The 10950-nt window shown below is 40.4% G+C and overlaps 1 protein-coding gene across 7 annotated transcripts in view; it reads left to right on the forward strand.

Annotated features, from left to right (window-relative positions):
• cpeb3 (cytoplasmic polyadenylation element binding protein 3) overlaps nucleotides 1-10895 on the forward strand; it is a 53110-nt gene extending 42215 nt beyond the window's left edge. For all 7 annotated transcript variants that reach the window (XM_042501580.2, XM_042501577.2, XM_088086784.1 and 4 more), the window contains 3 exons: nucleotides 430-544; nucleotides 1071-1252; nucleotides 4086-10895. In XM_042501580.2, the coding sequence (XP_042357514.1) occupies nucleotides 430-544; nucleotides 1071-1252; nucleotides 4086-4313 (525 nt within the window). In that variant the 3' untranslated portion in view covers nucleotides 4314-10895. The remainder of the gene's footprint in view (nucleotides 1-429; nucleotides 545-1070; nucleotides 1253-4085) is intronic.
• The last annotated feature ends 55 nt before the right edge of the window (nucleotides 10896-10950 follow it).

Consider the following 10950-nt stretch of genomic DNA (forward strand, 5'->3'; position numbering starts at 1 on the left):
TGAACCCAAGCGCTGGACTAAGTAAGGGATAGTGCTTGTGTTTGACAATGTGTACATCAGCAGTTTTTAATGGCTGATGTGGAAACGGTTGCCTCTGTGATGGCCATTAAAACTTGATAATGGACACCTTTGAAGGGCATTATCCTACTTATACCATGGCCAAAGAAATAAGAAGTAAGAACATTCATTTATATTTTTATGCCTATTGCAAAATTTAAAATCTAAAGTTATCAGCACTTTAATTTTGAATGGTAAACAGAGTTTCACTGGAACTACTTGTTTACAACAGTGACGCTGCAGCCAATTGGAAAAGAGCATTTACCCAGACCATGGTATAACCAAAAGAATGGTGCTGCTAGCACGGCAAAAAAATTACAGGAAGTACACCTTTTAAATTATCAAAATGTTTCTTCCTCTTTTCTTATCCAGGTCCAGATCCGTCCCTGGAACCTGAGCGACAGTGACTTTGTCATGGACGGCTCCCAGCCTCTGGACCCCCGCAAGACCATCTTTGTAGGGGGGGTACCACGGCCCCTGCGTGCAGGTAACTAACTAATATGAATGGAATATTTTTTATTTTTTTTTTGCAATCCCCCAAAAGCCTCTAAATTGGCTTCATAACATTGGCTGGCACAGAGCGCGGAGGCTGGAAGCTATAATGAAAGTTCTCCCTATGAGAAAGCAATCCTCTACTTGGGTTTCCAGGAAGCGAGCCAAGTGGTCGTCATGTTAAGAATTCATGGTGTAATGGAAGGCTCAGTCTTTCTGTTCTTGGGATGAACATCGCTGGCTGCTCTGCAATGTGACCCCTACTAATTATACCAGCAGTCTGAGACTGCTGCTCTGATGAATAGTGCAGTAGGGTAGATTTTTACGTCACTTAATAGCAGCGTCAGTCACAGAAGATCCAGGTTAAACCTTTTTCTTAGTTTTCAAGAGTGGCTGAAGGCTTTCAGTATGAGGACAAAAGAAATGCCAAAATAGTCTTTAACCCACAAAAACTCGTAAGAGGACTGGCTGCAGCAGTAATCATCTCTCTCCCTCATCTTTTCTTTCCTTCTTCTCTCCAGTGGAGCTGGCTATGATCATGGACCGGCTGTACGGAGGTGTTTGCTACGCTGGCATCGACACAGACCCAGAGCTCAAATACCCGAAGGGAGCCGGCCGCGTGGCGTTCTCCAATCAGCAGAGCTACATCGCTGCCATCAGCGCTCGCTTCGTTCAGCTGCAGCACAATGACATAGACAAAAGGGTGAGGGAGTTCATGCACTTCATTCACAACAATCCTTCCTCTGAAAGGAAGCAGAGTCTCCACCACAGCTGAGGTTTTCAGTCATTCCTATGGCACGCTGCAGAGCTGAACTCTGCCCGAGCCCTCTCCCATGTATCTGAGCATTCATTACAGCCGGCTTTTCAGACTCAGCGCAGCCTACAATAACGGAGGGCCAGGCCCGGCTGTGCAATCACTACAGCCTTTGGCTGCCGGAGTCCCGACAGATGTTTCAAGTTGCAGACACACTGGGTTGGTTTAATTATAGTAGTTCCCTATACATGTATATCCACTTAGGCTGTGCTTCAGCCTGGTTATTTTAAGCACGCCGACCAATTGCAGCGGGACAGATCGTGACCAAGAGAGACTGGTTGTCAGCCAGGAGGTCGAGCCTCTGTAGGGCGGGGCAGTCCGCCCCACCTCAGCTATCACCATCGATCTGCAGTGGGGGTTTAGGGTGTCTTTATTATGACTGGAGCTGTACGGAATACAAACAGTGCTCAAACAAAGTTAAAGAAAGTAACTTTTATAAATGCAATAAAGGCTGTGAACAAAAATTTCAAATAGACACAAAAGAACACCCTTTAAGCTTTTTAAAAAGATTTTTTTCTCAAAGAATCAAGTTGCTGTCATAATGATCAGCAAAAAGAGAAAAAAATATATAAATAATCGTTATCTAGGCCTGTCATGATAACCAACAAGTTTTATTGGTCAATATAATGTCCCAGAAATAATTGCTATGAACGATACACTAATATAATGACTGTATAATAGCATAGATCCTTAAGTTTGAATTCATAATAATATTCATATATTAGCATAAGAAAATTAGTATTTAACATATTTTTAAAAAAGTAATTAACAACTGTACATACATACAAGAAAGTAAGTTCTTGCGACCAACAGACTAGTTTAATGTGAAGTAAGAGCTAAATTTCAGGAACACTGCAGTTACCTCCGTAACCTGGAGGAGGGCCTGGGAGTCGGGTGATTTTCTGGTGCATTTATGGAGTGGAAGATGAAGTTATTAGAGGGGAAAACTACAAACGAAGGACTTTTTGGTTCAGTGCTGCAAGTTGGCGAGCTTAAGGCTATCAGGACTGTGCTTCTTTCACTCCAAGCGTACGCAGCATTGTTTTGTTTTTCTTCAAATTCACCAAGTAGATGTGCGCAGAGAAAAAAAAGGAAGAATTGCTGCTCCTAGGTTTTATAATGGTCAGGTAAACCCTGCTGTTTAAACTGGCATTAGTTTTGCTAAAATGTTTGTGACATTCTCATGTCAACAAGGAGGGCAGCACATGCTTGAGAGTCTCTCTTAGTTTTAGTTTAGACCAAGGATGTCTGTTTTTTCTTCCTCATTTTCTCTTTTCTTGCCTTCAACATCCACAATTCCATTAACTGTAAATGGCTCCTGATGATAGGACCTAGAAGCTCATTACCTCCGGTCAGCTCCATGTCCACTGAGGTGATATTGGTATTTAATAGCATGGCAGCATTGTCCTCTCTGCCTGTCCTCCTCCTTCTTATTTGTCTTGTGTTAGGTTGTTGCTCACAGGTTGCACTGTGGCCGTTGCAGAGTTTAGCTGAGAGGGACATTCTCCTACTGTTGAAGGATTTAATAACCTTTCATTTTGTGGCCACGCTATAACAAGGTTAGCATCCACCCCTGCCTTCTCATGCACTGAGGCGTCTCCATGGCGACCAAGCTCCCATTTCTTGTCTCTGGGCTTAGTGGTCAAACTCATTTCACTGGTGGATGGAGGGATACCTGCCTCAATGTAGCGTGGTTTTATTTTAGAAAAATTGCACAGTTTGTCATGGGGCTGGTGAATAATGGCTTGAGGAGCCAACACACGTGGAAAATCTCAGCTGCTTTTTCAGCACATTAACATACAATTTGCTTTGGTTCTACAGTGACTTAGTCCGGCATAAAATAGAAGATAACAGTTAAATAATCCACTTTTTTCCAAATATAATTTTCCTGTAATAATGTAAATAAGGGAATTAGGGGTGTCAACCCACACAGATGGCGTTACCGGCAGTGATCATTGAATGAAAGGTGCCACTACATAGCTCCTACCCTACCGCGGTGGTGCAGAGCATCGAAGGCTTATGTTAGTTAACCAGTGGAAACTGGACTATGGGCAGTGGACATTAGTTTCTACATGTTAATGCAGTTACCCAGCAAGCAAAGCCAACACAAAATAAGATAACATAAAATAAAATTAGACATTACACATCACATCACATCTTGTATTTCACGTCATTTTGCGTTTTTATGCCTCCGAGCCAGGGAAAGTCGTAGCTAGAGGCATTATGTTTTCAGGTTGTCCGTCCGTACGTCCATCCCTCTCTCAAAAACACAATATTTAAAGAGCCCTTTGAGGGAATTTCTTCAAATCTGGCATAAGCCTTCATCTGGACTTAACAAACGGAACACGATATTTAAAAAATGTGTTGAGGAAATTTTGTTAACTTTAGCACAAACGTCCAATGATTTGACTTTTGTGGTCAAAGGTCAAGGTCACTGTGACCTTGCATCCTTCTCATTTTCTGTGCTGCTGGGAGGAAGATGTGTGCGGAGCATCCATGTTTTCACAGACATGTAATTTGACTGATTTGCAGAGGCATATAACTACAAGGCGGTTATTCTAGTTCTTACAAATGAACCAGTTAGTTAATGGGTGTAGGGCTAAACTGACACCCCTAATGGGAATCCACATTTGTCAAATTCGGGGACTAATTGTACTGCAGTTGAACACATTTTGATCGGTGAATGAGGATAAACTAAACCTCTCGTTCTCCTTTTTCCTAGGTGGAGGTGAAGCCGTACGTCCTGGACGACCAGATGTGTGATGAGTGCCAGGGGGCACGCTGTGGGGGGAAGTTCGCCCCCTTCTTCTGTGCCAACGTCACATGTCTGCAGTACTACTGCGAGTACTGCTGGGCCAGCATCCACTCGCGGGCCGGCCGAGAGTTTCACAAGCCACTGGTGAAGGAGGGGGGCGACCGCCCTCGACACGTGTCCTTCCGCTGGAGCTGAGGGGGGTACACGAGTCAGCCCTGCCCCGGTAAACCCACACCCGACCCCCTAAAAAAACCTCCTGCGCCCCTCCTACACTACAGGCCGGGACAGCGCTGCAACCCCTCCCATAGCCCCACCTACTCCACCCTGCTCCCCACAAACACCTCATAAAAAAAGCAAAAAGGATACCGTCAAATACATGGGACTGTCTTCATGCCACACGGCTCTGAACTCATTGTCTATGGTTCCCCTCTGATGAAGCATTGTGGGGAAATGAAATGCGAAAGTCTATCAGCCTAGAATTTGCACTTTGGCACAAAATCTTGCTAAACACACACACACAGGATGGTATGTTAGACACCAGGCTAATTTTCAGTTCCCCGTTGTGTTGACTGGGCAGTGTGGTACGTCCTGTGGGACCCCTCCTCACTGACACAGAGGTGGGACCATACAAATATTTTAAAAAAGTATATATTTTTTGTTTTGTACCTATCTATACATATATAGATAATTTAAATTTTATGTAAAAGGAGCATGCACTTATTTTCAAGAGCTGTAGTTATATATTGCCCCTACTAAAAAAAAGAATTACCAAAGGCAAATGAAATTAATGCATACAGAAATAGGTGGCATAAGATGTAGCAAGATTTAACAGCTTTCCAGTAGTGTGGGCCCGTATCGCCCGGAGTAAAAAATAACACGGCTTTATTCGCTCTCAATTTTGACTCTGAAAATATTAATACCTCATATGCGCAATCAGATTAGTTTGCTTTTTTGATTTCTAGGTCTTTATTTTTATAATAACATTATTTTTTAGTGTTATGTAAATGTAATGCTGCAATAGCTTTGCTGCTAAATCCATGGTATAAACAGATACCATAAGTACTTTATTCAGGCTAGGGTGTAAAATAATAACAGATCACAAGAAGCACCTGGTGTTGGAGAACGACGAGCTATCACAGGGGGAGGGGGCGCCCCTAAACAACGATGGCTACCTTTTGTGGGGGTCGGGGTGGGTCGCCCCTAACTGCATGTTTATTTCAATCAGGTTGCTGCATGCAATAGACTTTTCAGTATCATGTCTACTATTCGATTCTGCCCATGTTTGCACAACACACTATAGACGTACCTTCGACTCGCACGAAACTGGACAGAAACAGGGATGACTTGTCAGAGGAATCATGGCGGCTCGATGTCGCTGGTCGGGCGGCCAGAGCAGACGCTTCCTGCACACAAACAGGCAGCAACACATCCAGATGACAGTGGGGAAAAAAAATAATAGTCACCAATCAAATTAAATGTAGGATTACCATTCAAAACTGTCTATGATAGGTGAAGTACTTTTTTGCAGTGATTGTTGATATAATTGTGCAATTTTTTATACCGTATGTAGTTAGGTCTGAGTATGCCTAGAACTGTGATTCGCTTTAACTGTCGTTAATGTCCGACATAGAAGTCCTGTGAAACTTCATAACTAGTGTATGCACACGTATATATGTTCTCTTGTACACACACTTGCACCAGTAAACACAGAAGCCTCTCGACACACACATAAACACACACACACACACACACACACGGACGGCTGTCTTTCTTACGCACACAAACAGGCCTACACACAGTCTGATCTGAAGAGAAGACGCAACAATGTGAGCTTAAACTGAGAACTGAGGTCTTTTTTTCCTTTTTGATTTGTTCCACCGTCGGCAAAAAGCGCACGTTTACGTCTCGGAATGCAACCAAAGAGCTCGCGTGTTGACAGACCACCTAACACGCGGAGCGAATATCAGGCCTCCTGCAGAGGGGCTGAAGGTGCAGTCGATTAGATGAGGAAAAAAAGCTGGGAGGAAGAATTCGGGGTGGGATAAAATGAAGCTACTGGAGACTTGAGGTTGATAAACTGAGCTCTGCACATGCTCTCACTACATGGCTGGGGTGGGTGGGACGGGTGGGAACAGGGGAATGGCATTGCCAGAACATGCAGATGTGCAAGCTGGGGTTACCATATTTATCCAGATTTTTTTTCCTGCAAAGCTTGAAGTAATGGACCTGCTAAAAAAAAAAAAGAAAAAAAGGTGGACATATATCTTTTAGTTTTTATCAAAAGGTTATGGCAGTTCAAACAGGATTGGGCGGGCAGGATTTGGGGGGTGCATAGAAACTTAAATATTGGCTGCTGAAAACAGGGCGGCTCCAGTTTGGGGGTCAAGGATGCGGGGGCCAAGTTACACTGGTTTTAGCAGTTTTGTGGACAATCCGAACGGGATCCTACATCATTGCAAATTAATGTGTTTCGTCCCCCCACCACCAACCCCTAGTTTTTTTTTTTTTTGTTTGTTTTTTTTGTCCGTAAGTTGTGATTGTCCCGTGCTGGCGCCCTGCAGTCCTTTTCCTCTTTCTCGTTTTAGTCGCAAACTGTTTTTTTTTTTTTTTTCTTTAGGATAGTTGTTTTTGTTGTCCAAGAATAATGAATTGAAACTAAGCAGAAGATACTTTTTTTACTGATAGAAAAAAAAAGACGAGGCTAACCATGAGTAATAATAAGTATCCCTATGAAAGTGAATTCTGGGTGTTTTTGTGACATTTCTTTCCCCACCCAGACAGGTTTTCTATGTTTGTTCCTTCTCTATGATAGATATTTGTTATGCACTACTCTTTGTATCTGAACAGTTTTCGACGGTCAGCAGTTGTTTTTGTTAAAAGACAAAAAAAAGCGATGATAAAGCATGCTTTCTGACTGACAAGATCTTTTGCAATACCTCAATTTTGAAATATATTAGGAGAGAAACTGATATTTTCTAAGTAAGTTTATTCAGATGAAAAAAATATATATTAATTTAATTCTTCAAGAGAAATGATTTAACAGATGGTTGATTTTTTTATTTTTTTCATGCTTATTTGCTTTTATTTTAAGAATTTATTTTTTGAAAAAAGACAACAACTGAAGGAGCTAGAGCTTTATAATTAATATAATGACATAGTTAATGAGAGTCTACTTTATTGCAGTGGAAGTTAGCGTGAGTGTCCCACTGGTTAAATTGGTCAAGAAGAGCTCTTAAGGAAAAAACTATCAGGTGCTCAGAGAGAAAACTGAACATATTTCCCACATTTTTGTATATTTATAATCAATCATTTACTATGCTGACCAGAGTTGTGAAAGAGATCTTCTGTTCATTATTTTTTTAAGAGAAGTTTTTTATGTTTCCTAAAAGTATGTGCTCCCTTTTGTTTTGTAAAAAAAAAAAAAAAAAGCAACGCAACCCTGGTTTGTTAGCCTGACGTGGTCGGGGAGGAAAAAATTTAAAAAGAGACTTGTGAGAGTCGCTTAACAGCTGGAGGTAGAGAGACAAGAATGTTATTTTTAACACAAAACAGACACACGTGTTTTCACCTGTAACTTGATCGAAAGCCCCCAAGGTGCATCAATTGACTGGTGGCCTTCTATTCACGCAAGACTTGAATTAGTCCCATTTTTTAAGGCTAAGAACCTTGATTCTTTGTTGTAATGTGCAATACTGTTTGTACTGTTTGTAGAAAAGAAGAAAACAAGAAAAAGAGGCATAAATCTTTATTGCAGAATTATTTTCATTGCAAGCATTGTGATTCACTAAAATCATTTTCTACTGTGTATTTACCTACTCTACCTGCTAGTACCTTCCAGTAGTAATGTAGCCTTTGTACTGAGAAATTTTCATTATTTTTAGAAAGTTTTGCTAAAAAAGAAAAGAATTTAAACATATTTACATATTTTCATTTTTATTTCGTATTTTTTCTTTACAGACTTATTTCTCAACCATTAATAGTTATTTCTGGGGGAGACTTTCATATCTGGTCAATGTTCATTAATATTATTTTGTATTTTTACTTGGAATAAATTAATTTTGTGATGCTAATTCTTTAAAAGTTTATTTTTTTCGTTTGTTCACTTTTTTTCATTTTTTGAAGCTGAAAAAAAACAACCTTTGTAATATTGTTACTAAAGTGTCTCGATTCTTGAAATGCTAAGCTTTATGTGTTAACTCGCTGATGTTGCTTACATTAGTGTGAAAATGATCTACAGAGAAAAAAAACAAACTATTCACAAACAGCAGATTAATGGTTGGTGATGTTTAAGTGATTCGCAATGTAAACAAATGAATGGGCAATAAAATAAAACTGGCAGAATGGAGCATACATGCAGTACGTTGTGATGTAATTGTGGAAGATGGACAACACCACTGACCATTTACATTGCTTCTGCTATTCCAACACTACTACTACTGCTACTGTTACCACTAACTCTACAATAACTGGTCCTCACTTTGTGCAGTGAAGAACATTGTTTCCTCACGTGAAATATTCAACAATTTCAAAGAAACAGCCATGTCACATCCTCCTCTTTGTAGTAGGTTCAGTCCCTGCAGAGTGCACCAGTGTGATTGTATTTAAGTATGAATGTAAATGTTGAGATTCACTGTGTAATATACAAAGTTTGGGAAGAGCATGTATAACTATAGAATCGTTATTATTCATAAGCGCTAATGGTCTAAAGTGTGTTTTATTCTTCCCCTATTTTTTTATTTTGTTTCTGTACTATTTTATTTTTCAAAATACCACATTTCCCCTTTCTGATCTTCTGCCTAAGAGGAATACTTCTGGGAAATGTGCTTTTTTGCTTTCTTGCAAAGAGTTAGATGAGAAGATTTACACTACTCTCATATCTGTACAGACACATACAGAGTTGGAAATTAGCACCAGCCACAAGCTAAATTATGGTAAAATGTGCCAGTGGCTGACAGATTTGCGTCACTCACAAGCCATAAACACAATGGTTATCTATTGAGTAGCTGGTTTGGCCAAAAAACGTTCATTTCCAACCCTGCAAAGCTACAGCAAGCAGACTTTTAGCTTAGCCTAGCATCAGCACCTGGTTAATGCTTGGCGTTCCAGTTACTTTTAAGTTGGACGTTGCTGTCGGCATCTAAAAGTCACTGAGGCTAACAATTTAGTGAGCCAGCAAGCGGGTTACGTAACGCTACTGGTTAACTTAGCCTAGCATCAGTGTACATGACATACATGGCGTTTAAGCGTCGTGAACACGTGTATATGTTAATTTTGGCATCTAGAAGCCACCAAGGCTAACGGTTTAATTAGCTAGCAACCGGGTAATATAACGCTATTGCAGGGAACGCAAAGGCATACTGACAGAAAAAAAAGAGGAAGCTGGCGGAAATGTCAGCTTTTTCCTCGGACAAAAAAAATGTCTAAGGAAAACGACTAAAATTCAAGTAAATGAGCTTACCTTCCACTGAAAAACTAACTCCCGTGGTCTCCGCCAATGCTCAAAAACATCAACAAACGGCTGCCGGTATGCTAATTCCTGGACAGCATCGTTTCCCACCGCTGTCTCCTCTGTTTATGCTAAGCTAACATAAACAGTTAGCCTAGCATCAAGACCGGAAACGAAGAAATTCCTGTCATGTCAATTTCCTAAAGTTTAAATGCAACAAGTAGTGTTAGGGGGTTATAGGCCAGAGTATTTCTTGGTCGAGAGCAGTATATATTTTGTCCAAGATTAAGTCCTTGGCATAACCCAGTGCTTTGTTTAATACACTAGCCTTTTTCCGGTCTTTCTCCTAAACTACGCTTCTGTTGTCAAAGACCTTTGTAAATGTAACCAAATGTGTCGTTTCACACACCAGCCTTTTCCGATATTAAATGCTAAGCTAACTGGCTTCAGGCTCAAGCTTCACATTTACTGCACAGACATGAGAGTAGTGTTTGTTATTTTCACCTATGTCAGTAAGACAGAAATAAGCATATTTCCCAATATGTCAAACTTTCTTTAAGCTGAAGTGTTTTTGACGTCCTGTCTTTGTCCAAAAAAGAGACTTCATTGCTCATGTGAGAATGTTATTTCAGGCTGGCCTTTTCTACCAGTTTATACAGCTGATGCTACTACCAACTCCTGACTCTTCTCTCTCTCCTAGGGCTCTGTATTATTCACCACCATACCATCGAGTATTTTCTCCTGGCCTTTTCTTTCTTTTTTTATGTTTCTCTTTCACTTAACAAAACAATTTATACCTGAACTATAACACAAAGTGTATGTGCAAATGAAAAAGATGATGATCTGGATGATGGCAACCATTTTATATATTCCTCTCTATAGATATACGTATGTATTTCATGTAACTAGACTTGGGTAGTATACTGTATATTCACTTCTGCTTCATGGGCGTTCTCTGGGTAGGTAAACACTGTCGGTCTCGTCATGTTGTGATCTCAAAATAGATGAAAAAAAACTAGTAATGTGCTTTTTTCCACAAACATCCCACTACTTTTGAAATGTACTTTCTTTTTTTAAACTAAGGCATCTGTGTTTTTTTTATTTTCTAGGTTTTTTATTTCCTGACTTGAACACTGGTTCTATCTTGGCGAGGCTTTTGAGATTGTTGACTTGGTCTGAACTTTTTGCAGTACAACTGTGATTTGAAAACATGGAGCTCAATGCTGCTAATGCTTACTACTGCTTCAGAGTTTGTAGTTTCCACCTTAATTTTTCCTTTTTCTGTACTAATAAGCAAATCTTATTAAACGTAGTTGTATGACGCTGTGAAACCTTGTGGTCTTTGGCATGGCATCCTCTCCCTCTCCGTCATCTCTGTCCCCTGTC

Source organism: Plectropomus leopardus, chromosome 13 (assembly GCF_026936395.1).
Source record: "Plectropomus leopardus strain MGB_pleo_1.0 chromosome 13, ASM2693639v1, whole genome shotgun sequence".
Classification (NCBI taxonomy): domain Eukaryota; kingdom Metazoa; phylum Chordata; class Actinopteri; order Perciformes; family Serranidae; genus Plectropomus; species Plectropomus leopardus.